The sequence below is a fragment of the Gallus gallus genome, chromosome 2 (assembly GCF_016699485.2).
Source record: "Gallus gallus isolate bGalGal1 chromosome 2, bGalGal1.mat.broiler.GRCg7b, whole genome shotgun sequence".
Lineage (NCBI taxonomy): Eukaryota > Metazoa > Chordata > Aves > Galliformes > Phasianidae > Gallus > Gallus gallus.
The window spans coordinates 67,870,140-67,897,991 of NC_052533.1; the positions used below are offsets into that span (position 1 = coordinate 67,870,140).

The 27,852-nt window shown below is 40.0% G+C and overlaps 1 protein-coding gene across 8 annotated transcripts in view; it reads right to left on the reverse strand.

Annotated features, from left to right (window-relative positions):
• Positions 1-1,167: 1,167 nt before the first annotated feature.
• Positions 1,168-27,852, reverse strand: part of ZCCHC2 (zinc finger CCHC-type containing 2) — a 46,381-nt gene continuing 19,696 nt past the window's right edge. The window contains exons 5-16 of one of the 8 annotated variants that reach the window (XR_005857389.2): positions 26,127-26,239; positions 23,560-23,654; positions 20,064-20,165; positions 18,342-18,399; positions 15,358-15,496; positions 13,879-13,943; positions 12,905-12,999; positions 10,409-10,537; positions 8,174-9,682; positions 7,093-7,165; positions 2,123-2,267; positions 1,168-1,495 (exon numbers count right to left, since the gene is read on the reverse strand). Coding sequence is in view for 7 of the 8 variants with exons in the window: in XM_040695600.2 (XP_040551534.1) it covers positions 7,098-7,165; positions 8,174-9,682; positions 10,409-10,537; positions 12,905-12,999; positions 13,879-13,943; positions 15,358-15,496; positions 18,342-18,399; positions 20,064-20,165; positions 23,560-23,654; positions 26,127-26,239 (2,373 nt within the window). In the remaining variant the exon portion in view is untranslated. Of the gene's footprint in view, positions 2,268-5,157; positions 7,166-8,173; positions 9,683-10,408; positions 10,538-12,904; positions 13,000-13,878; positions 13,944-15,357; positions 15,497-18,341; positions 18,400-20,063; positions 20,166-23,559; positions 23,655-26,126; positions 26,240-27,852 lie in introns of those variants that run through there. The other 7 variants (XM_040695600.2, XM_015282199.3, XM_025147680.3 and 4 more) reach the window with 7 other exon arrangements.

The window sequence follows — 27,852 nt, forward strand, 5'->3', positions numbered from 1 at the left end:
ATATTTAGCGACTCTAACTGGCCACATTTCAAGCTATTTTTTTCATCTCTTTTGCCCTCTCCTCAGCTACATTTTGCTCCTCATTTAGGTCTTGCTGCAATTAATCGTGTACTTAAAATGGTGTTTTCTGCAAACTGGATGGCTTCTGTCCCCTCCACTTGCCCCCGGTCCTTGGGCCCACAGCTAGCAGAAAGCCTGTAGGAAGCAAAGCATCGCCCAGCTGCAGGGAGGCCTTTACACCGGTGAGGCCTTTACGCTGGTGAGATGGAGAGATGACCTTTGTGAGATGCTGGAGGAGGCTCCACAGAGCTGCAGGGGCTGCTCCTGAGGGGGAACGCCAGCTGCCCAGCTCAGCTGGCTGTCCCCTGGCACTGAGCAGGCCTGGCGGCAGGCTCACAGCCTGGCAGGGCCACCAGAAGCCCCAGGCAAGGAGCCGTGCAGGGCAGCAGGAAAGGAGCAATGCAAGGGTACTAGCAGTGCAGGCCTGAGGCCCACCCAGGGACCCTTCAGCCACAGCCAGGCCTAGGTGCGTAGGCCCACGGACAAAACAGGGCTGCTAGCCTTGGCAGGGGGGTGCAGGCCCCAGAAGGCTGGCAGGGCCATGAAGGCCTATTAGTGCTCTCCAGCACCAGCTCTTTGGTTTGAGTCTGGTTGGGTCTTGTATTTTGTCCTGTCCTGCACTGAGGCTCCCCACCATCTCTCCCTTTCCATCCTCTAAACTCTCACATTTGCTTCCATCAAAGGCACTGCCAGCTGCAAAAACAATCCTGGCACAGACAAAACAGTTACCCACGGCACAGCATGCAAACACCTCAGCAAAGCAAAGCAGCATTATGTACAGCTGAAGAGCTCTGAAACAGAATTAATTTTGCTAAAGGGCCGAGGGCATTTCCCAGCTCTCAGGTGGCAGCAGGAGTAACCCGGTGTTTCCCTACAGACAGACAGTGAGTGAAAGAGCTCACTAACAGAAAGGAAGCAAGCATAGGGAATACACTACCCACACTGGTCTTGGAAGCGAGGAGCTTTAAGGGGTGCAGAGGAAACTAGATATGTTTCTAAACAAGGAAACTGAAAAATATGGGGTGGCTGACCATTTGGTAACACTGAACGGGCTTGACTTGTGCTGTCCCCATCCTTGCACTCAGTCATGAGAAGAGTCCTGGTTAGGAAGGTTTCTGCTTCTGTAATTCAGCAAATATGCAGAAACAAATTTTGGAAATGAAGATTCTGCAGCTCAGACCAACGCTGATTTCTCAGGCAGCTCACCCATCAGAATCACCCATCAGCCCCAGGACAGGCCCTGCTGAAGGGAGCCAGTCTTCCACCTGCTAAGCACCTCCTGCTTCTGGCATCTACTGGAGGCCATGGTGCTGCTGGTGCAAACACAAACGTGGGTCGCTTAGGATTCCCAACTTTCATGCAGACAAGTACAGTGGCTGAGCACGTTTATTGTTTGCTGTCTCTTGGTTAACTTCCCGTTCTTTGCATCCTCCACCTGAGAAGTTGCAAGAAATAGGAGATCTTTCCTTGAAGGGAAAGTACCTCCATTATGTACTTGTTTTTAGCAGGCACGTAAAATAAATGTTGAAAGGATAATGAGGGCACAAGCAAGAGGAAAAGGACAGAAAAAAAAAAGGCTAGCATGTAAATTAAAAATGAAAAGCACAGCAAAGGAAGACAACGTCATAAAGAGAGCATTAGCTAGCTGACAGCTCTGGGTAGCCTTAAGAATAATTACGAATGCCGTAATATTTTAAATGTATTATTAGTCTTTTCTAAGGCCACATAAATTAGCCCCGTGTAGGTTGCAGGAGGCTCCAGCTTCCCATTAGGTGCACGAGATGGTCAGCTCTACTGTGCTCTGGTGCACAATTCAGTTGCCTTTGTCCCACACAGATGCAATCACTTATTTGCTGTTCTTTGCTTTGAGCTGGATCTGAGCTCAGAAACCCAGTGCAATGTGAAATTGCCTCACCTTAAGCCTGACCCGGTGCCCAATGGTATTTTTTGCTGCAGCTTTCCCTCCCCTCCTCACACATTCCCGCTGTTTTCATTCAAGATCTTTATTTCGTACAGTGACAGAGGCCAAGACTTCCCCATTTGCACGCATACTTTGAAATACCTGGAAATCATTGTCCGAGTGCACCTCAGGGCAGATCTGGACATCAAGGAGCTACCCAAGTCCCGTGAGGTTTTCACCCGAAGCCTCGCCACTGCTCAGCTGCCCGCTCTCGTGCTGGGGCCTGTGTGTGCGTCCTGTAAAAGAGCTTCAGAGAAAGGAAAAGAGTGTTTTGATAGCGACACAATTTTACACGTCCTACTGACTACTCTACGTAGACGCGCCATCAGCTTCAGAACTTCGCTTCAGTCACAACCAGAAAATAACCCAAACCTGTTGAAAGTGCCATTGTTCAACTTTCGAACTACCAGTGGTGTAAAATAATACTGCTATAATGTAAGCATAATATTTTCCTATGTAGATGATATTTTATTATGTAAAGTACTATTTTTCCCCCAAAGGAGTCTCTAACAAGAATTTTAAAGTCAAACGTGAACGGAAAATAAGTTTTTAAAGCAGTAATCCTCATTTTTCACCAATCATATCAATTTTATGAATTCACTCAACTTTGAGTCATTTAGTAACACCCTCTATCAAGAAAACAACGTACTTCGGCTGTCAACAGAAAAAAAGCAATTTTAAATCAAACAATAGAGTGCTGAAATGAATGCACTAACAGTATCTTATTTGGCATGCTGCTAAGGCACAGTTACTCTATCAGTTTACTGAGTTAAACTACTTTCACAGCATGTAGTTTTATAATCTTATTGCCCAGTTCGTACAACTGCCACCCTCTGCTCTAGTCAGGGAGCACGTATAAGCATTAACAACTACGGCTTTATTGAGTTTCCATCTCTTGGTCAACACGTTCCTGGGCCTAAGACGTTCCAGACAAGTATATCACCTAATGTTAAACCCTACACTGTGGATCCTCATATCCTGAAAGATAACCAGATTCCCCTGGGAACTGTCCTAGTCTGTCAACAAGCCATATGGATTTCAGAAAGCATTCCTCATTATAAGAGTACCAATATCTGAAACCATTTCTAATTATCAATCGTTCTTAAGATACCACTTTCACTTAGTTAGGCTGCTGTTCTCCAGGTATTCAATATTCCCTATGAGATCTGGTCTATTTTAGTAGTAAAACAGGCAGTAAATATTTCAGATACGCATTTAGCTTACTTATTTTTCAAGAGACAATTATCTTCTTCTTGGTAGAACATACCTAAGCATGAGATAACTCTAGAGAAACTAACGTAACAAAAATCACTAGTCAAAGAAACCCCCCAAACTCATTATCATGGCATGAAAGTGTTAAAACCAAGTACAACTGGAGCGCCTGGCAGGGTGTCTCAGAAGCGCCAGTATATCCAGCTGCTGGAGTTATGCTGCCACCTATTGTGAAGATGAATCAAGGAGATCCACTTCACTTCGCTAGCACAACAGATATGCAGGAACTATCATTGCTCTCTCTCCCTTGTTAAAAAGACTTTCTTCCTAAATATCTGCTACTGATAACTGCTGAAGATAGGATGCGCTGTTAAATACCGGCCCTGATCAGAAAGGACAATTCCCCAAGATCTAGACATTAGGTCATCACTGCCACCCTAACATTGCTTAGCTGGGAGAACTAGATCATCTCTTCACTTGTAAGCAAGCCACGTGCATCAATATTCTCCCCTACGCTCCCATCTTGCAGTCCTGCCCATGTCCAACTTACTGCTCATGTTTAGCTCCAGCTTTAGGCACCAAACGTTTGCATCTGTAGTATTACTGCATCAGGCAGTACAAACGAGCAGCAATGCAGTATTAGGAGTCGCTCCTGGGCAGCTTGCACAGCAGCTAGGGCCAACCAGCCGGTGGGATCGCCTCCTGCGACTTCACGGCATTCACCTGTTTCTAAGCCACCCAGAAGAATCTCTCTCCAACAGCAGACAGTTAAACCTGATTGCCTACATGTCAGGTATGGTAACCAAAGAGGAGAGCTGCTAAGAGAATTGTTAGGCCCCTAGCAAAACAAGCAGCAGAATAATGGGGCATTTTATAGTATTTGCCGTGCCGGAGGGTAAGCATTTTTACATGTTTTAATTGATAGATGCAAGCAAGATCTACTACAGTTAGGACTGCTTGCAGCATAAACAGACGGTGTCATTCAGACAAACCAAAGTATTGCTATCTCTGATGGAATGATAAGCAGCAGATTCCGTTTCCAAAGTAATACGGTGACTCCAAATTCCTTGGGCAGACACACAGGGATAAAAAATCCTTGAAGAAACCGAGTATTTGCATAATGATGTTTTGCATGATGCCTGGTTTAAATACCCACTGTTACGCAAGTTGCCTGAGAAAAAAAGGTTGGGTTCACGGCAACTTTGAGCCTTCCCATGTTAGCTGGTTTCTCGTGAAATAGGGGAGTAAGCTGAAATAAAGATCCATGACAGCCTGTGGTCCTCAGCTCCATAGATAACCTACTGCTAAGCGCTAGGAATTAGGAGCTCCAGCTACAAAGCAGAGAGAAAGTGAGATTAATGACTACCCTCCTGTTTTTCAGAACTACCAGGAAACATTTCGGTATTAAATTCAGACCACTCAGCTGTAATCTACACATCCCTAAGTCACTTCCCTAGCCCCAGTATTTCCCAATGTCCTTCTATCTATTTTAGCAGCTGGAAGTTTCCAGTTAATGCACACGTTATACTGAGGAGCACAACGGTCTTAAACTTAGCAAATAAAAAAAGAAAAGTATGTTTAAATTGCGTCTCGCCTCAACTGCAAGAGCCACCGGAACAAAACATGGACATAACCGTTCTAGAAGAGCTTAGGCCAACGTCCTGGACCTATCACAGAAGGCCATCCTCCATCTCCCAAGAGATCTGTCTACCCTGGAGTTCAGAGCAGGGACAGCACCCTGACTGCAGTTACGAGCCTGCTCTTACCTTAAGTCAAACACAATCAGCTTCGCCTCAGAAGCGACAGATTCCAAGCCAAACGGTAGCTTGCCAAAAACGCTCCACAAACCCATCCCTCTACGGAGAGGCAGACTATCACTTTTATTTCGTTGTTCTCAGTGATAAAGGACAGTACTTGCACGCAGGTACTTTTTTTCTTTTTTTATTGCTGTTAAGTCAAGGAAAAAGGTTGCATAAAATCCAATCTCTTCTAGAAATATAAGTGACCTTTCCAGTACATTTCAAATATCAAAGTATATGGTAAACATACAAATAAAGAGAAGGTAACATACCTCCTATTTACAGTACAGTATTTTAAATCATAAAATAAGTTCCATAAAGTACAACTGGCAGGTAATTCACAATACGAGTCCATTGGTGGTTTAACACCCTCACTTCAACTCAAACGCAGTTCATTCATTTCAAGTGGTCCAAAAATACCCAGATCAAATAAAAATTTTAATCAAAATAATTTTCATTTACTACTTAAACTTTTTTTTGTTTTTGTTTTTTTTAAATTAAAGCTTTCATCTACCTCCCTCCCCAGCCCCCCTCCGAGAAAAAAGTTTCAAAATGTACACTGGTGCTATAAATATAAATGCTACCTATGAAGAAATGTAGTCATCAAGCTTTTTTCTTCAAGTTTTTTGTTTGTTTAGCAATTTATTAGACGGCTGAACCGAAGATTGATTTTATCTCATCCCTCTACTGGACACCAGCTCTGAGTTTAAGGAAAAAGATTTCTGCCATGAACTGTGAGGAATGCCAAACCCTATGGATATACAGTGGTAGTTGTTCATCGGTGTTGAATGCAGCAGTCAAAAAATACACTCATCTTCCAGATAACCTCAGTGCACTTCAGGAAATCAAATATTACCTGGAAGCAATTTAGTACATATATTGGCTTTTAAAAATAAAATAAAAAATACAGCAGCATTAAACTTACTTACTCGTGATACTGACATGATTAATACCATCTTAACACTCATTTCAGTCTTTCACATTATACCGTAATTACGCATAGTGGTAAATTGTTATAAAATAGTGACTTTGCTATTTGGTAGACAGGTTCTAATACTAATACCTGACTAGTTTGTAGAAAACCATAGCTTTTGTTCAGTTTGAAATAAAACATTTACATTCTAAGTACAATGCAACACTGTAATAGTTTAGGAAAAAAAATATTCGATCAAGTAACGTTCATTCTGTGTTGACACGATGTAGAATAGCTTTAAAAAAGGAAAGAAATGCTGTCAACTTTCATTACAAATGCAAACACACTGAGTACAACATTCATACCAGTTTTTCACCTTTTTTTTTGCTGAACATACAGGCTAAAAAGCTACAATGGAAGAAAAATCTGTTAATTTAAGCTTGTTTATCTTTAAAAATCTGTTCAAGTCCACACAGTTTCAGCCACTTCCTGCACTACGTATTTTCATTTATCTGGGACTCTCAAGAGCCGTGTATATGTACTATTATCAGATACAGCACACATCCAGTATGGCGTGTTCCTTTGGACCCTCCTAATAGGACGTCTGAACATCTCCCCTCGATTCACGAGCGTTAATTTAGAGTACGGGCAGGGTCTGTATGAACTGCGCTAAACACTCATGCAAGCCCAACAAATCCACGTGGACAAACAGGGAAAAGAAAATAAAACAGCAGCATAAAGAGAACAGGGATGGGGAGGAAGAAGATTGTGGTGGGGAACATGACCAACTTTCTTCTTTCACCATATGGCTGCTCCATCAGTGATGTCAGAGGTCAGAGACTTTTTTTTTTAGATGCAGTAAACATTGCACATGTCTCAAGTCTTCAGTGCAAAAGCATGGTTCGAATGCTCTTTTTGATTGTTTGGCTGTGTGTCTGAATTACATGCATTACGCAAGCCTTTTGTAGAACCAGGAGGAGACCAGGGACTCAGCTTTCTTCTTTTGTACGGAACAGAGGTGCGATAGCAATGAAAAATTCCAAAAGAATATAAAACTGGGAATGTCCCAAAACACAAGACCACCCCCCACCTCCCACACACACCTTCCCCCAATTCCCCAAGCTTCAGTTTAAGTAGGCAATGTTTACTTGTTTCAGTCTGCAGAATCCAAGGTATCATTGGAAGGGGGAGGGGGAGGTGCGTATCTCAGTCTGTAAGTGCCTAAAACAGGAAAGAGAACTACTAAGTCACTGCTTACAATTAAAATGGATTACAAAACCACTACAAGGTATCAAAATGGACATGCTCTTCAAAAGGCACTATCATCCTCCAGTCCGTTTAAAGTAGGTCCTAAGAGCTTACGCTATTTTCTTTCAACCACTCACTAAAAACATCAGTTTAAAAAAAATATAGACAGCAGATACCAGATTTTACCTTTGTGGGAAAAATACAAAGAAAAGGAGACCCCATCATGGCTAGTCTTTCCTGTTCCAGCCTGACCAGACAAGTCAAATCAGAATGGACACAGGCCAAGAATCAGAAGTAGTTTACATTCCATGTGAACACTGAATTTCCTCTGTTTTTGTTTGTTTGCTTGTTTTTGCATGGAGGAAGAAACGGCACGCAAGACTGAAGCCATTCCTTCGACTTTTAGTTCCAATTGGTTTCTGCCTTTTCGCTTGTCTGAGAAGTTCAAGCATATTTCATTTGCGTATTTCATGATGGGGCACAGAGGATGGCTGGTTGTGCAAAGGTAAGCTTTAGAAAAGTTAAATTATTAAATGGCCAGTTTGGTTTTTTGAATTCTTCTAAGTCATATTACAGAGAGTAATTGATATTTTCTCTGCTTTTTGCCAATGAATTCTCTCCAAAAAACACTGAACAGGAATGGAAAAATTGAAACGACATGCAAACCTCAAACGTAATACCAAAAACAAGTGAGTGAAAAGAATGACAATTTAGAACAGGTAGAGTTGGAATTCCCAGCTCTGAATCATGCTCATTTTCTGCTTCGTGCTGTGAATCCTTTTACCTTGTGCTGTTCTACAGAAATTGGAAGCAGAGATAAGATACTTTGCAGTTTTAGAGCAGGTCACTAATGCACAACCATTTACACAAAACATACACACGCACGCACACCTTTCTGCAAGACCAGAAACAGCACATTCAGTTAGGTAAAGAGAAACTGCTAAACTCAAAAGCAAGTCCGTTGGGAGTTATCATGATTACCTTGTTGACTGGCCTCCATGGATGACTGCTTACAGTCCTGCGCATAGTGTCCACTTACACCACAATTGTAACATGAAACATTCCCATTCTTCTTGGGTCCTGACCCATTTGTGTTGGCAACTACGTTAGGTGCTGGATATACAGGATAGAACCTCCCAAATCCTGCCATCTGCTGCATACCATAGTTGGCTTGGCTCCCCATTACTGGGTCATGCATAAGCCCGTTTGCATACGGAGACTGAGGCAGGAAGAAAGGAAGTTGCGTTCCATTGCTTTGATGTGCTTGATTGAGGTAGCTGCCATTGCAAAGTGATGGCAGAGTGAAGAAAGATGGAACTCTGTAGACTTGTCCATGAAGTGGGTTATGATAAAAATAGCTATTAATCTGAAGGCTTCCATTGGTCCCACAGCTACACCTACGTCCACAAGAACCACAAGGACCAGAACCCAGCTGCTGTGGAGGTAACATTGTCCCATTAGTGTTATTATTTCCAACAGCGTTTATGTAGGATGTGCTGTCGCTCTGTGCAGTGCTGTGTGTTAAAGCAGGGCTTGGGCTAGGGGCAGGGCCTGGCGTGTGTGTAGGTATTGCAGGAGGAACGGAGGACTGGATCTGACCAACACCTAAACCAGCTGACTGAGGTGGTGAGGAAGTTGCTACAGTGTTTAGCACGTTTGTATTCTGGTTGGGCAACACACTGGTAGCATGAGGACTGCCTGGCAAAGCGTATGAAGCTGGTGGAGGTGGCGGTGCTGCTGTGGAGAGACCAGCTGCTGGAAGAACTACCTTCAGATTGGTAGGCTGAGGGATTGCTGCGGGGTTTCCCTCAATGTGAGGCACCATTTGATTCAGTCCTACCACCTGGGATGCAGGTTTTGCGATGGGATCTGTAGTAGGAACTGGGGATCCTGGGAAACTACCTGGATTGTGGACTGGGATAAAGGCAGTATTTGGTGATCCAATACTTAAGTTTCCTGTTGGCTGCTGTGGTCCATTAACTGTGCAACTTTCTGACGATCCCTGTGGAGAGGGCATTTTCAATCTGTGTATTGCCAAATGCAAAGCAGGGCTACCAGGCTGGACAGAATGCGGGAGAAAAGTGGATGGGACTGGCAAAGGGGAAGCCATCAGCTCAAGGCGTTTCTCGGGTTCGCCAGAAGTCACTGGGCCCATTCCACCAGGAGGTGAATTTGCAGACTCTCTCACCGGTGAGACAGCAACAGGCGTGGTAACAAGCATTCCCATTGTCTTCCCATCTGCGGATATGGGGGGCGGGACAACTGCTTCAGGCTTTTGGGCAGCGCTGTGCATCACACAGTGTAAGGCAGGCATAAAGGAAATGTGTTGAAACTTTGCATTCAAAGGATCTTCTGAAAGGCTTCCATTTTCATTATTCGCTGAAGAGATCTGAGCAGACGACTTGTTCATATTTGACGAACCGACAGCACTGTAGCCTGTAAACCTGGTTGCATTTTGATTTCCAGAGTCCTCAGAATTGCTGTCTGTGTCTGTGGAGAAAGCAGCGTTTGTCAGTCGGAAGAGTGACTCTGAAACTATATTAAGTCTCACCCTGGACTTACTTAGCCATATAAAACTTAATGCATTTGATGACATAAAAGACAGTTACGTCTTTCTGAATTAGACTAACTTTGAGATTATTTTCAGTCATCCAGATCAAGCCAGGTCAATCTCTATCACTCATCTAAATCAGAATGCCTGGCTAGCGTCCTGGTTTCAGCTAGCTACACTGTGTCTTTGACTTGGGTATATCTGCAAATGTGAATAGCAGTAAAGAGGCCAAATTAGGAATTTGTATCTACCTAGAAAGACATCGATAAATGCTGCTTTATCAATAAGACATCGATAAAATTTGGAAGGAGTGACAAATGAAACAGTCAATACAAAAGGAAAGACCTCTCGGACACGCTTGCATGGTTTTACAATTTTATATAAAATAAGTGATTTGCTGTACTGCTGAAATTTCTCAAGACATCACTGAAGTCAGAAAAATTGGATATCATGTACAACATACATCTCTGTAGTGATCTAAAACTCAAACAGCTTCTGCTATTTGCCAGAAGCCCTCAAACCAGTAACAAAACTCAGAAAGTAAAACATCATCTACAGCTAGTTAAATAAGAAGCAGGTAATAAAATGAGAAGCTAATTAAAATTAACACAGAAGAGACTAGTCAAGGAGTATACAAGTTCATGCACACTCTCCATAAATCCAACCTCTGTCTTTTTCTTCTTCGCTATCGAAGCTTTCCCTCCCATCGTGTCGTGGACTAGAAGGAGAACTGTAACTTTCAGATGATGTTTCTCCACATGTATCATGACCAGATCCAGTGTCCAAATTCAGGTCTAAAAATAAAAATAAGTATTTTTATTTTTTATTTCAGTGTACTGAAATAAGATTACTTTGGTTTGCTGCCATCAGGCTAGTTCAGATTTTTGCTTGTTAACCTGTATTCTTACTTAAATGCATCTCTCCCCTGTACTTCCAATGTTGAGACTCCTTACACTGAGGACTAGTCTTGTCCTCAAGTTTCTGATGACTGAATCCTTCACGTCAAAGGAGGGGACAATGAAAATTCACATTTATGCAGAGTAACCAAAAGAACGGTCCTTAGAAATTTTGTGATGCTTATAAAAATTGTACTATAGTAACTTCCTCTGAATGGTAACAATCAAGCATTTCCAATCAAAGAGATGAAATACTCCCTGGGAATATCAGCAAAGGCAGAAAGCTAGCTCAGCAGGCAGAAATCAAAACAATATGCCTTTTCACAGTGAACTCCTCAAGAGCAGGATTTAAGCAAACTGCATCAACAAGACCAGTTTCAGGAAAAAGAGGTAAACTACAAAAGTGTAAAATTGCCCCTTCTAGATTCCAGAAGGAATCATGGGAAACTCATTTGCTGGCAATTACATTTCAGGGTGAATTTAGAAACTATTAGCAAAGTCCAGTACGTAAGCCAGAATGCTCTGGCTTTTGAGGTCTGCCTCAGAGGTGAAGCAGCAAGACAGCTTCGCACTCTCACAGTTTGTAGGCCAGATGCTAGCGTAAAGCAAACCCTGCTGCCCAAAAAACTCAGTTAACAAAACTTCAGGACAAAAAAAGAACACTAGGATTTATTTGTATTATTAGTAATTGTAAGAAAATAACTATTAATTTATTATTACAATTGCAAATGTATAGGTTAAATTACTACAAAGTTGCAGTAAAGTTTTCATTTTTGATTCTTGCAACCATTTTCCTGGATTAAACCTGTACTTGGTCAAGTTATTTTAGCAAGTGTTTTGAATTTCTAATATAGTGTGGAACAGCAATGCCAGTCTTCTATCACTGAAAACAAAAAGCTTAAAGTCCTAGTCACAAAGTATCAAGCCTTCAAAACTACAAGTGTAACTAAGGGATGACTGAGGAGCTTAAAACAGAAAGTGAAAGTGGAAGAAACTATGACTTAAGAGCTACTGACTCAAAATAGGGTATCTCAAATGTTGTCTCCATATGAAAAGCTAGGCAGAGATTCAGACTGCAACATTACCCCCCCCCCCGACAAGACCACCTCCCCGTAAGTTCTATCAGATGACATTTTGATGTTTGCATACAAAGACAGGTAGAAAGCTAATCCCCGAGGACTGAATTGCTTCCAGCAATTGTGGATAGCAGTTTCCTCTCGCAGCGGCCTTAACTAGCCATTCCTATCAAGCAGGCAGTTTCACATCTGCAGGTCACTGTGCTGCAAGTGGACAGAACTCCTAAGGCAAAACACTCCTTTCAGCTTTGCAATGCATCACACAAAATTGCACAGCCTCTGAAATTTATCAGGTCATAAACACTCAGTGTGCTTTGCATGACAAGAACAGCAACCAATCAGATATGCACACAGAGAGCTGTCCTGTAGATTGAGTTGTCTACTTGTAGATTTCTTTCCTACTTTTTCAAACTATATTGTTTTTACCAACCTTGTGGACCGTGAATTCCTAAAGTTTCAGTCAGATTTTAATACTGTTTTTAGAAGACAACTGCTCATAAAGCACATGACAGTAATTCAGCATGTGATCTACCTGCAACTCTCAAGTTGAGAAGTGGTGACATTGACATAGTAAGAAAACTTTTTAAAGACTGCACCCCAAGCAGAAATAAGAGCCAGACAAGGCACTTCGTGAGATGCTTTCAACACATCAGCTTATTAGGTGGCAAAGTCTTTATCAATTTTCTACTGTGAGAATTAAGTATAAGAGAGATGAGGTTGCATCTGGTATTAGGAGGTTGCAAAAACATCAAGACAGCAAAGTCAATGGGTAACACAGCCTTCTGATAATCGATAATGAAGATCAGAGGCTCAATTTCAGAAGACAAAATGACATCTGTGTTGTTTATCACTTATTGATGTACTGAAGACTTGGCCTAGACTCTGGATTTTGCTGGATTACCTGAACTTGAAGACTCTGTTAGGGCAGCACACACAGTTCTGTGTGGTAGCTCAGCGGCCACCTGCTTCACACACTGTAGTTTAACAAAATTTCACACCAGACAGTTTTTACAGAGTTCCTCATGGGCCGACTCCACATCAGAGGAACTACTGAGCTGCAAAGAGATCGCTGATGACATGACGCTGGACCTCCATATGCTCAGATTGCTCCATTTCAGATAGAAGTAGCCCAACATGAATAAACGAGCAAAGCTGAATTGTACAATCAGCTTAGGAGGAAACACCTTACCTTTTGCTGTCCCTGTACGGATGTGCTGTGATGCTGCAACTCTAACTCCATTTGTCCTGTTATTCAACCGACAGTCAGCCTTCTTTGCTTTCTCCCTATGTAAATAATTGTCATGTTTGTTTCTTTCCAAATGCACGAGCACAAATAAACAACTATGTACGAAAATCGAATGCAAACAAAGGCAGTAATTCTAGGCTGCAAACATCTATTTAACAGAGATAATAACAAATGTAGATAATAAACAGGTAAAAGCTACTAGTGATAGATCAGGTATTACAAGGCCAGCAGTGTTACTAAGCACTTTGAATGAAGATCTGAAAGAAAACCCACCCCCAAAAAAGGAGGGGAAAAAAAGAAGGGTGCAGCTGATTTTAAACTCTTCCCTGAAAGATGACAAACGTAGTGGAGCAATACACCAGACTAGCATAAAAGCATCTGGTTACAGAATAACAAAATGACAAGAAGGCCAATTGGAATCAGGCAGAGCATTAAATATGACAGAACTACTTTTTCACGGTGCAGGATTGTTCGGGAAATTCTGAAGCCCTCTAATGCACAAATTATCTTCAATAAAACATTTCAACACGTTACCACCCACTGAGTAATGTTAAAGGTTGCTGGCAAACCTTCCTTGATTTCCAGTGTTTTATGGACAGCTTTACACTTTCAAACTTAATAATAAAAATAAGAGAGAAAAAAAGGCAACTCTGTATCAGTTAAGAACCTACTTCTTTGTCTGCTCACTAAATGACAAGGGGTATTTTAGGAAATGAATGCACAGAATTACATTCTATTTTTTATGTTGCTTCTTTTCACAAGAGAAAAGAAGGCATTCTATATAGACCAGCCTCGCAACACGCCAGCTATTCTTTCACCAGCTAAAAAACAAAGCATCTAATTGACTATACACTCTGTTTATCAGAGTGAATGCATTACACTTTGTTCCTCAATTACTGGTTACATTGGAAACCTACTTTTCCAGCTGTGGCTTTCCCTTCTTCTTGCTTACTGCAGATAAGCTTCGTTTTTCCCCTGTATGCTAGACAGAAAACATAAGGGTGTCAGCCAAAAAGCAGAACTTCTCACACACACACACAAAAAGAAACCCTAACAAAAAATACCTCCTAGACTTAAAGGGCTGTGAGTCGCAATCTGTGCGCTCCCAGGCACTACAGTCACACAACCAACTATTTGCGTAGTGCAATCAGGCCTTCAGAATTATGTAAATTATCTTCATTTACGTTACGATCAGCAGGGACTCAGCAAATCACCACTTCCAATTTTTCAGAAGATATCAATGAAATTACAGCTGCGGGTAAGCTCCAGGTCTCTCCTTTTGAGGATGAAATCCAAGACTTTTAATCAAATATCCCCTGGCAACTTCTTCCATGAAAAGAAGTTGTCTCATCAGAGTTAATAAGGCTTAAACAGATACAGAATCTTTTGATTTAACTGGAATTATCTAACTGGGGGGGAGAGGGAACCCATGTGGCAAATTACTTCTAAATAGCAACAAGTTATTTTTAGACCTTGTCAAAACCAGTGCTCAGCCTTGATTGCTGCTAAACTAAGCTCTGCAAAACATCACCTACAAACACACTGGAAAAAATTACCACATCTGCATTTTCCTGCAAGTACACTATTAGTAGTTGCTGGTAATATCTCCTATTTGGCAAAGGGGTAAAATCTATGACAACTCAAAAATAACGTCCACCTATGTTGTATGTGGACATCTTCAAAATGGGAAGCAGTTTTTCCTGGTACAGCGTACCAAATTTTCCTTGCCTCAAACTGACATATTTCAAGCTTTCACGATGTCTACCATTTCATCTGTGAAAGCAAATCTCAGTTCATTCCCCTACTTTGTGAAATAAGGAAACTGGTTTTGGTTGGCTTGCTGCTCCCCACGCTAATAGCCAAGTTGTGCACATAGAATAAAAGCAACATTAAGTAATTACTAAGTAATTCTAATATTAAAGGTTTTCCAGATGCAACACTGAGCAATATTCCTTTCCTCAATTTCAGTATTACCATCTTATTTATAAGCAATTATTCTTCTCCACTGTGCTCGGATGCATATAGTTTAGTTGTTAACGTAGCTTCAAGTTTGTTGCTTGCAATAACACAAACTCCTTAGAGCTTCTGAAATTCTCTCTGATGACAGTATATTACAACAACAACAGGGTGTCTGATTAGAAACGAACCTCAGACTTTTCTGATTACATAAATCCTATTGTGCTACTTTAGTTACAAGCTCAAATAAAATCTGTTTATTTCAAAAGACAGTGGTAAGGAAGAATTATGAGGCATTGTCTACCCAAGGTAAGTCTCTAGCAACTTTCATATGTTCTTCATCTTTGAAAGCTAAATGCAACCTTCTGTAGCAAACCGCCTCCTCCATTGAGAGTCACCTCCTCACTTTCGGAACACTGCTTCAGACAAAAACAACACACCTGGTCAAGTATGTTTGTACAGTGCTCTGGGTGCTGCTGGACAATACAGGTTTTCCTTCTCCAGTCCATTACCCCATTTTGCTCAGAGTGCTGTATGTTAAGGCTATCCAGTGAAGAACACTTTGCACTGCTAGTGCTGCTGAAATGAAAAAACAAGTTATGCCAATATGAGCAAACATTCAAGCTTTTTCTTTCTTTCTTTCTTTTCTTTTTTTAACCAACGTAGGCATTTTCGTATCACGTTGGGAATCAGAGGTATTTTGCTTTCAGAAATGCTAGAAATTCAAGAGATGTTAAAGATGTAAGTTACAGTTCTTGTGCACTTAAGTTATAGCAATGACCTGAACATACATAGAGCTCCTTTTGAACTTTACTATAATTTGATGCAAAATTCAGAACAACAAAATTTATAGAAAACAGCACTTGAGAGAATTCTCAATATCTCTGCACAGTCCTTTTGTCTGCTGTTGTCATACAAAACGTGGAGAATCTTTACAGATAGAAATGTATTCTGAATTCATCCTCCATCTTCCATATTATTAAAGACAAAGCTGGAATTACTTTATAACCACTGTTTCAGAATTCATGAGACGTGTAAGGGAAGAAGGACATGGCTACTTACAGATCGTGCCGCAGCTGTTTTTGAGTTTCAAAATAATCCTCATGTTTTGTATTTTTACCGTGAATATTGCTAGTTTTGAGTAGTGTTGGGAAATGGGAGTTGCATTTGGCATTGCCTTTGGGCCTTATTACGCCTTTCACTGAAGTTTCTCTTAGCAGTTGCCAGCCAATAGCAACTTCTAACCAGCTCCGAGAGCACTTCTCAATGAAGACTGCTGGAGAAACTGTCAGGGTTCTCACAGCATCGGTAGGGCACAAGGACCTACAAACTTTTCTTCTACTATTCAAAAATATACCCTACAACTCACTGGATGCAAAAGAAAAAGAGTTAGTACTTCAAATTGTTATCTAAATGCTCACGTTGATCATGTAAAACACCTTCTCATTCACAGCTGTTGTCAAGGTACATCAAAGTTACTACAGCGCGCAATGTCACTCAGTTCCCGCAGTGGCAGAAACCTAGGTCCCTCCAAAGCAGAAGTCACATTGAAGTTCCAGCAGCTACTTACCAAATGCCTCTGGAAAGAAGAGCTTAAGCTACTTAAAAGATGTGCACTAGAATATTTAAAACAAAATAGCTCAGACAAATGGTAAGAACCTCAAGGTGGTCCCTAAATACAGACGTTGAGTCCATGACTGTAGAGACATGAGCAAGGTCACTTAAGAAACTTCTGCCATATGGGGTTAGGTGAAGCTGCTGCCAAATCTGTCATCATTTCATATGAACTGCAATACTAGTGAGTTTTTTATTGTTTAATCTCATCCCTTATGTAAACTTCCGGACACTTCAAAGAATAAGGCCACCATACTAACTAAAATCAACAATGGATATACACAATGCAGAAATTATCTCAAAGTGAACAGAGGAGAATTAATAGACCTTTAGTAGTCAAGTAGTAAACACTTCTCACTCTTAAGCAGAAAATAATAGCTACTATAACAATTGCCTGTCACAGAGGTTTGTGGAAACGTGTCTCAGTTTATCAAAATTCTTCTAACCAAAGCCTCATCTGAAAGACAGATCCTCAACTGCAGTCAGCTTCACTATACTTTACTACAAATAGAATAAGAAAAAAAAATCCTTATTCTTACAGTTAGTTATAACGGCATGATAACAAGATTGAACTGAACTTTTTATGACTTCATAACAGAATTTCTATCCATTGGTATAATCAAAGATTTTGTAAAGACCACATTCTCCTTCTGGGCACAAGGAAGTTTAGAGTAACTAGAAGGATTAAAAAAAAAAAGCAATCCAGAACAAAAAAACACTTATGTTGTTACTATGTTGTTGCATAGAATCATTTGAGTTGGAAGAGACCCTTAAAGGCTGTCTAGTCCAACTCCCTAGCAATGAGCAGCAACACCTACAGTGAGATCAGGTTGCTCAGAGCCCCACCCAGCATGCCAGCATGACCTCCAATATCCCAAAAGATGGGGCTTTCATCACTTCTCTGGGCAACCTGTTCCAGTGCCTCACTGCCCATACAGTCAAAAACTTTCTTACATCCAATCTAAATGTTCCCTCTTTTAGTCTGAAACCATTTCCCCTTTTTCTACCACAACAGACACTATTAAAGAGTCTGCTCCTTCCTTCTTCTCACCCAGCACTCTGTTATGCTATTGTTATACAGTAATTATTTTAATCCCAGCTAATTTTTTCTCCCCTGAGATAAATACACCTTACAGATAAAATAATAGCGAAACATAGGATAAGACTGTCAACCATAGCAAAAACTGTAACAATTTGTCTCTTAATACAGTTAAAATATTGCACAACCATGTGCAAACACCTCCAAAGCTTCTGGATAAGTTACATTAAGAAGTGAATTCACATTTAATGTGCTTTCTGATACATGAAGCCTATGACCTAACATGGTTAAGAAGCACTTCCATTTACAATGGATGTAAAACAGTGAGGCACGCACGCTTTAGCTGCTAAACATGGGAAAGGATGGACTGCCTTTTCCTAGAAGGCCATAGAAAAACTATAGAAGACAAGCAGAGAATCAACAGAAATGGAAATTTTCATACAGAAATGCATGTGGGAAAAATATATAAACTTAAAATTTATGTTACTCACTTAGAAAAACAAAATAACAAATTCAGAAATTCTGAAAATTTGGAAAAGAAGAATGACCAAACGACCTACACTTACAGATGCAGAAATAGTTTATTTTATTATACTTTAAGTAGAGTTTGTAACAGAGAACTCTACGTTACATACACCTTTCTAATACAGATTACATTAACCAATAGCGCTCAATCAAGCAAGCTTTAATTTCGGAGGAAATATATACTTCCAAATCCCTAAACAACGGAAGTTCAGAAACATAGCAGACACGTCACATCCTGGTACCTACTTGGCAACAGGACTTTTTCCATTATGTTTCTTGTGGACTGCTGCATGTTGCATTACATCTGAAAAAAAAAAAAAAAGCAAAATGCATGATTCCATCAGCAATTCCTATTTCATCTTCTACACCAATCCGGCAATTCATCTTTCCATCGCTACCAGAAACTCAGTGTAAGATATCTCTATTAAATACACTAGACTTAAGTTTACAGTGCACACTTTGGCAGGTGTTGCATAAAAGACAGATCGGTTTGTACAGACAGTAGAATCAGCATTCTTTACCTTCGATTTCACAGAAGAATAAAACAGAAAAATAGAAGCTGTAATTTTGCTCACCTCTGTATTTAGTCATAAGGACTGCACGTGTGAGTAAGTATCAACCAGTATGAAGGGATGCAGAGAAATTAATTCAGTCAGAAAAGTATAGCATTCTGTAATTGCTAAAATTCATCTCAAAACTTCACATTATTGACACATTCTGAAGAGCAAATGAAGATAAATCTTACACAGAATTATTGCATTCTGCCTCTCATCAATTTCACTGTGCAAGTAAAGCTTTACAAATAACAAGAAACAGAAAGAGAGATGCTGCCTCAAACAAGAAACTTGCATACAAGGCCTGCCTATTTTTAAAAAACAATGGTTAAACTTTAACAAAAGCAACTTTGCCCAATTGCAACGAGCCTTCCTGGTAGCCATCATTGTGCCTGAACTCCTCTCAATACAACACAGAAGTAAAAATCATGACCTGAAAAAAAAGTTCTAATTCTTAAACTCCTGATAGCACTTCACACAGACGGTACAAAAGGTGTTCTGAACTGCATTTAGTGCTTCATCAGTTGAACAGATTCCTTTTAAGTACAGTACATAAAAGCATTATTTGAGCTATTTCCAAGTATATCATACGCTTATTTAAGTGTATTCTGAACTCTAATGAAGAATATAGTAATAATTTCTAAAATAAGAAAAACTTGTCTGACTGCATATGTGGATTACTGATGGCACACGAGGTCAACTGCAAGCTTATTATGTGTAAGAGGGTAAGAGTGCTGTCATCCTGTGAAAGCCACTGTATGTGTCTATGCTCACCTATCAGCCCCATTTCTCTCTTTTCCACCTACCAGATCATACCTGTCTACTACTCAAAACTGCAAAACTGGTCTGACATCCATTTCAGAACGAAATCGCTGTCCAGCCACTAGGCTGCTAGTGGTTTTTGAGGTGTTTGGAAAACACCAGCTTTCAGACAGTAACCAATGTTCATTACAGACTCAAGTGGTTAAAATCCTTGCTAACTGGCCGGAGTACAAACACAGCACAGGCTAAGAATAAGAGGAAAACATCAACATCTTTTCACGTGAAACTAAAAGCTAGACAAATTTGACACATTTATAGCAAAACAGATCACTGCACTCAGTTTGTAACCCAGATAACTGAAAAATAGGTAACAACATGACAAGCTACAAACACGGCTCACGTATATTGTAAAGTGTTTGTTTCTTTCTGGTTGCTCGATAGAGCTGTGAACTTCTGTCTCCACACTGTCTACAAACAATCCCACTACTTGGATTATTAGCAACTCCCTAAGGAAACTGCTGAAAGTATGCAAAGATTCTTCATTTACATAGCATATTTAGTCCAAGTCTCTCAGCTCCATACAAACGAAGGAATCAGTCAACTGCACAATTTACAGAACTGAGTGTGGTAAAATTGCTCAGAGAAAAACCACCTTTGAGTACACAACTACCTTCCTCCTGACTTGAAGCTTCTGAACTGTCCTCCTTGAAGTGTTCTGGTGCTTTAACCGTCTTCAAAGAGGGTTGTAAGTTACCTGCAGAGAATAAAGTTCACGTAGTAACTTTGTAGATCTTGAACAACTAGACAGTTCCTGAATGCTCCCACTGAACTGGAAGCTATGGAAATGGATGACTGAAGTTACTGGTTTGCACGTGGCAACAATTTCAACAGCATCTGCATCAAAGTAGAACACCTCCAAGAGGAGATGCTTTTCTTTTGAAAAACAGCGTGCAGAACAATTTTAAAGCTATGGTGCAATTTTAAAAGCTTTGGATTGTGATTATAGTTTTCAGAATAATGGTATTACATTGCAGTTCAGATTTTTTATTAGTAAGTAAATAAATAAACTGTTCTGTTACAGTAGTAAATGGCAGGAGCCTTACTATAGTTACTGTCATTTTTATGCAACGAGTTACACTCCTCCACTGTTAAATCATTCACATGCCAAAGGAGACCAGATTCAAGCTAAAGTTTTCTAGTGCCCTTAACACAGTCTCAATGAATTATTTTTGCCTTTATATGCCAGATGGGGTGATAAAAAGAAATGGGAATAATATTTACAGTTTTGTTGCAAAAATACCACAGCCGCACTCTGAAAGAGAACTAAGTTCAGCAATGATACTTCTAACTCTAGAAGTCTACTCTTTACTTCTCAGAAAGTTCCAAACTAGTGCAGGAAAAAACATCTGCAAGCTGCAGTTCAGGAGCCTGAAACATCAGGAAGATCCTCCTGAGTACTGTCTGAACTGAACATACTAAGCCCAAGAGACCATATCCTAATGAAGTCTACCGGGATTAAAAGTTTACGCCAGCCTAAAGAAGCATCGAAAATAACTGATGTTATGAACGAGGGGGAACTAATTGATTCCCTCCTTAATGGAACCATGATAGCATACATAATTACACTTACAGAATGTATTATTCAGTGTGAGATTCCAGCTATTATTTAAGGTATACAGATTCCCCCTGGAGCAGAGAATTTATTCCACATGTTTTTATAAAATCATACCTACAGCATTTGAGTACCTCAGCGAGTGAATATCTTTGCACTTCCATGAAAAGGTATTTTATCCTCACTGCCAGTGATTGAAGACCAACTTAAGTCACAGCTGCTTTGTCTGCCAATTAATTCTGCACATTCAATTTGACAAGTGGAATGAGATTTTTCTTAAAAATATGCTTCCTCCGTTTCCCCTGACAGTTACTGTATTCAAAATATGCTACCCTAAACTGCAATTGTCAGAACTTAGCAGGATTTCAGGATTCCCAAACAGGAAAGCTGTGAAAATGGTGGCCAGCAATAAAGAAAACTCATGAGTTGCTTATCTGTGGCAATTCTGATGAAGCAGAGGATGAGTGTTTTTGTCTTAGTAGAGCAGTTGCACCACAGAAAACACGATGGTGAATTATCTCACAGAAGTCACCCAGTCCCCCTCTTCAATTTAAAATCAAAGAACAACCATACATTTATCATACTATTTGTCTTCATTAAAGTTTTCCTTAATATCTAACTCAATACTGGGGCCCTGAACCACACCAATGGGTTTTACAGTCTCTTCCCCTACCCTCCTGAGGTCTTCACCTGCTCTGGAGCAGCTCTGACACAATGTACCTTTGTAATTTTGGGTGAGACTGCTGGGAGATGCCTCATCCAGGCCTTTCATCCCTTGGCTTAGGAACTGTATTCGAGCTCAGGTCTTTGCCTGGGGTATATTGCAGCCATGCCGTGCCTGGCCATGTGCCTTGCTGATGCTGTTCTTAACCCTGACCTACTGACTCTTCTGCATGACTCAGTGCTGTGGATGTCTCTGGTAATCACCACTCCTGCCTACCCCTTTTTCTAACCTGGGCAAATTGAGCCCACTGGAAGTTTTCTCTCCTATTCTCTCCTTTCTGCTGAACAAGTTCTTCATCTGTTCTATCTGCCATGCATTTCAGATCTAACAAATCCTCACAAACTTTCTGCAGAAACAGCTCTGCATAAATCACTCATGCCCTGCAATAACGTAGTTAAGCCCGCTATGATGGAACTCGGCACTGAATCTTCCTCAGATCACTTCAACAATTCACCAAGACCATTTTAAAGCAACGATCATTCACAACAATGTATTTACAACTTCTTCCCACCTAGACGCCGCCTACAGACTAAAATGCACACATCATGTCTGCCTGTCATTAATGAAAATCTTCCCAGAGCTTGGAATTTCTTTCCTCCCTATGCAGATTCTCATTAACGAAGGGTTGCCAGAATTTTTCACTGCAGTAAATTCCAGCCAGTTTCGCAACCATCGTGGTCTTCATTTGCTTAACTTGTTTATGAAACTGACATATAAGAATGTTTAAAGTCTTACTAAAAACAGCAACAAAATCACAAAATGACATCTACAGCCTCTCCTGTAATCACAAAGCTCTATCTGATCATGGAAAGAATACATCTGATACATCACACAAGTCGTATCAAATTTGTGTCAGCTGTCATCCCTCTATTTTCTTTCAAGCATTAACAAGCAGTCTGTTTGAAAACTCTGGGTTATACAGTTCTGTATGAAGATATGCAGCTTCTGAGGCAATGGTCTCACAGTCAATGCCTCAACTGTCACAGTTAAGTCAACATGCATTGAAAAAAGGAAAGATTCAATAGAAACAAAGACCACACCCTAAAGCAGCCATACAGAGAAGCTAAGCTTAGGTTGCACAACTTTGAACACACAAATGACAGATCCACCAAGGAATACTTGCAGTACAATACTTGCAGTACAAACATTCTGTATGTTCTGAAGTCAGGGCCATCCCATTACTTATACACTATGTAACCAGGCCAAATCTTAGTTTAAATACCAAAACAAACCTTTCATTTACAAAAGAAATGAAACAAATAACAGACTTGATTTTTTTGGTGTCAGTTCAAGACTTTTGTTCCAAAGTATACAACAGCTTCATTCATTTTCACAGGATTCACAAAAAAGATAGTGATAGCCTTAATGAAACAACAACAACAACAAAGCAGCCGTGAAGAGAAGTCTCCTTTTCCTTTGATGTCATCAAGTTTTAACTAAATTTCTGAATGGTCAAACATCCTTGGCTGCATTTCTCTTCAATTCCACTGGCCCTACTGCTGAAATGGAATCAGATCAGGGAAGCCTGGCGCTTTTAAGATTCCTTTTAAGGATAAAGTCCCAAACAGATGGACAGTATGGTGGTACACTGGAGAAAGAAAGTAAAGAACAGAAGCTGATGGTTCACAGCACATCCCCAATGTCTAAAGCATATGTATCTCCTGAAAAAACCACTCATTGGCAACGAGTTCAACTATGCCCAGTAGAATACAACGCAACATGAATAAGTAATTAAAAAAACATAATTAGGCATGAAAGGAAGAATCACTTTTTAATAGACATTACACAAAACAATATTAAGGTTTTTCTTACTGTGAGTGTGCAAAGATTCTGATGAAATTGATTGGAAGAAGTTGTATACTCTCTGATTCTGCAGAAAAGCTTGTGATGTATTTGAAAATAGCTGCCTGAAATTTAAGGGAGAGTTTGTTAAACTGTAAGTAATATTCCATTGGAAGTATACAAAAATACTACAGTACCACTGAAGAGCAAATCTGACACTTCATGAAAAGGCTAAACACTTGAACTTGCAAACTTGCACATTGTGCCTACAGAAGCCTAAGGGCTACTTTGGAGCTTTGGCATTCAGTGCTAGTGTGATAATGGAGTACAGCCAGTGCAAGAGGTTGGTATGATAGATGCTTTAAATTAAGAAGGTATGTGAATTTAAGCCATTCCAATTCAAATCATTTAGCCGCCTGTCACATTATCAAAGAGGAGTTTAGACAGATTCAAAGAAGCACCAAACCTTAATGTGTTTGGTGTATCTTTTTTTTTCAACAGAGAGCACATTACTTTTTCACAAGCAATGTACCTGGTCATAAAACACACCTATTTGGTTAAACAAATAGCTGAATTCACCTACAATGTCAGTGACTGAATTTAATAATTATCTCCAAGAGCAAATGGTGGGATTCTCAAAATTGCTCAGCAGTGGTTTGAATTTCTTCCCAAGGGGTCAGTGACTTCTATTAGCATCGTATAAGAAAACAGGCCAAGAATAAACATTTTAAGACCCACACCAGGTTTCCAGTTTTTGTATGCCAGCACTACCCAGTTCTGTTTTCTGGAGGGAGGAAGAAACAAAATACAAACACTGCTCTGAAAGTAACACCTCCTATCTTATTATGTTGGCCCACGACGTCAGAGGCAGATGGTGGTGGTATGGCAGTAGAAGTTGAACCTTCCTGCCAATATTCCATGACATGCTGTTGCCGTGTGACAGATGGCAGCAGAGGGGCAGTCTGACAGAATGGTGTCTGACATGGAAGCGCGCATGTAATAAAGGAGCGTCACTGAATTCCTCCATGTGGAAAAAATGGCACCCACGGACAATCATCAGCATTCACTGAACGTTTATAGAGATCAAAGAGTAGATGTGAGCACAGTGAGGTGGTGGGCGGTACATTTCAGCAGTGGCAACAGTGATGTGAAAGACAAGCCACTTTCCGGACAGCTATGCAGATTTTTATGAGCATAGCATGAAGGCTCTCGTTCACTGCTGGTGAAAATGCACAGTTAACAGTGGCAACCATTTTGAAAAGCAGTGTTTTGTAGCTTAAAATTTGTTCTATCTAACAGTGTTATTGCACTCTTTATATCTGTTGTAGTTTCTATGGAAATGAACAGGAGGCATTACTTTTGGAGCGACCTACGGGTATATATTTTTGGCCAATCGGGTACATAATTAACACCCTCAAATACAGATTTATGCTCAACTAACGTTGTAAGAAAACAAAAACTTTACATAGTAATGCTGTTGCTGAAAGATTATTCACACTGTATTCTAGCACAGTCACAACTTAGTTTGTAAGCAGTAATTACAACTCCAGACTACAACGTAGTTGGATATGTTCACAGGGTATCCTCAAACAATCTGTTGGGTTTGTAATTATTCTGCTGTTTTACAACCTTTTTGTTTTGTACATAAATCCTTTCTATTTAAAACATAAACCCTATTCTATTTAAAAGCTGTTTGTTCATTTAAAAACTGAATGTTTATTAGTCAAAATTGATCTGGTTTTTACCCCGACAACTGAGTCAATAAAGGAAAGTAATAGTAGAGATCAAAATAAAGAAGATTTGGAGGGAAGGGCTGAGGCACACAGCAGCTCTGTATCTCCTAAAGATAAGCTACTGAGACAAAACCCAGTGACGTGAGAAGCTCAGACCCAAGTATGTAGAGCAGGAGCTTGACAAGCAGTGCCTGATTACTTCAACACATACTCAAGAGGCACTCTGCCTAACCTAATAAATCATTTAAGTTATTTTGAATAAGGTTGAATAGCCCTAACAGAAAAGAACAAACCTAACAAGATTTATAACAAATGCAAAAAGAACAAGGGACGTACACTCAAATTCATATTGTTTTTCTGAGTTCCAGGATTTGAACAACACGTCCCTCATCCCAGCAAGTACTGTCATCACTAGACAGTAGGTCTTAAGATACTGTTTTCTTTTTCTCATAAATGTGTGAATTGTATTTTATTTTATGCATGTGCCTCATTATCACTGCTTATTCTCTTACAAATGCTGTTCTGTGTCATTCTGCCCTGACTCAAAATCAGAAACGGAGTTACTGTTTTTTAATATTTCTAAATATATTCTAGTGTAATGGAGATGAGATGCTCCTCCCTGAATTAGCCATCATTGCTACATAGTACAGCCCAGGACAAATATTTCTGTATGATTACTCCTTAAGAAGACCACACCATCTCAATTTCAAGAATAAGAGACTAGACTATCAATTTCACCACTGCCTTTCCGTTCTCTTCCAAACCTGCATTTACCCAACAGAATTTCCACTGTGCCTAGCAGTCACCTAGTTTGATTCCAATCCCTCTTCAAATAACGCATTTCACATAGAATAGAATACTCACCTGATTATGGGCTCAAGATCAGCATGCCTTCGTTCTTCCCTCTTCTGAAAACCCTGATTTAGTGCTCTTAAAATGGTCTTGTCAAATGCTTCAGAAGACAGTTCCTTTGGAAGCTGAGAAGAAGGTTAAAAACGTCAATTACTCATTCCACGTATTACCTTTGTTCGCCATCAGTCTTTGTATCTTTTGTTATCAACAAAAAACTCCATTGTTCCAGTTTGAATAAGGTAATTTGAAGACTAAGTACAACAAATTATCACAATTTAATTTGCCAGAGAAACACTTTGCTGTAAATTCTCACATGAAATCCAGGCGTACGAAGCTTTAAAGCATTCTTTGAAAGGAGATGGGGATTCAGAAATTTACTAATACTATGTTCTTTTTCGGAGTAATTTATAGCCTTTTTTGTTTTCTTCCTTTAATCTTTTCACACAAAGAAAGCAGGTCTGAAAATAACAAGAACAACACACCAGGGAGGACGGCATGCACTGTACTCACTATCATCATGAAATTAATTCAAAGAAAGAGAAGAAAAAAATGTTATGTTATATAAGGCAGTGGGCAATACTGGGATTACTCAATAGTAAGTCCTCTCCAGTTGCTCTTAATATCCAAGTTTTTCATCAAAATTCATTACGACCATTTCCAATCACAAAGTGAGGCTTTCTGATATTCTAGCTTGTCGTGTAAAATTATTGCTACTAAAGAGCACGTCGATTTTAAATGAAAAATTCTCCCAAGAGAAGTAGAGAATAGAGAAATCCCGAGAAGATTTCTCACGTTTATGACTTCCAAAACATGCACTAAAATATATGAAAGCTGGTGATGTTGATGTATTGAGCAAAATTAATAAAAATACTAATTTATTTAAATTTTGGTGCGGTTAAAAGAAAACAGTCATAGCAGAAATGCTTTCCCTACACTTAAAAACTATTGCTGATTTGGTTAACATCTGTCATCAGTTACGATCAACAGCACTAAGCAATTTACACTACAGCAGCATCTTCCTTTTGTGTCCGGAATACGCTCAATTCAGAGCGCCAGCTGTTTATTACACGTGCTAGCGGTGTAACAGCAAAGCGCTAAGCAATTCTTCAACTGAATGAACTGCTACTACCATACAGACACTGTGTCTAGTGGAGATAATTGCTCGGTAAAACATGCGGAAGGAAATCCTGGCATCCAGACAGACATGCTGTTAGTATTAGTAGGATGATACAACACCTGAAGTGCATTAGCTACAAACCCAGAAGGAGACACTTCTGAACAAAAAGTAGTTTTCCTGACAACTTTGGCTTTAATACATGCTCCTAAGTATCTCCGACTAAAGTATTTGTCAGGGTTAACCAAAAGGTAACAAAAAGTCACTGCGGAAGCATGGGGAACAGCATACTTCCTCCTATCCTCCTGTTTTGTATTTAATTTTATCTTAAGAAACAGCTACAATTATTTTTGCTTTAAAACTTTCATTAAGATGGGTTTCAACTCATTCAGAGTTAGATAAACTCAAGTTTAGGTGCTTACTATCTTACCTCCAGGTAATGCCTTGTTATGACAAGCACATTTGTCCTTCCACACACAAGGGTGATTTCCTGCACACAAGTAACTTTCTATGCTTATTACCTAATGGAAGGTGATCTTTAAATATAAGGCACCAAAGTTACCACATTTACTACATTAGCTTTTCCCACCAATGCTTCTAGCCTGAAAACTTTCTTACACAGTT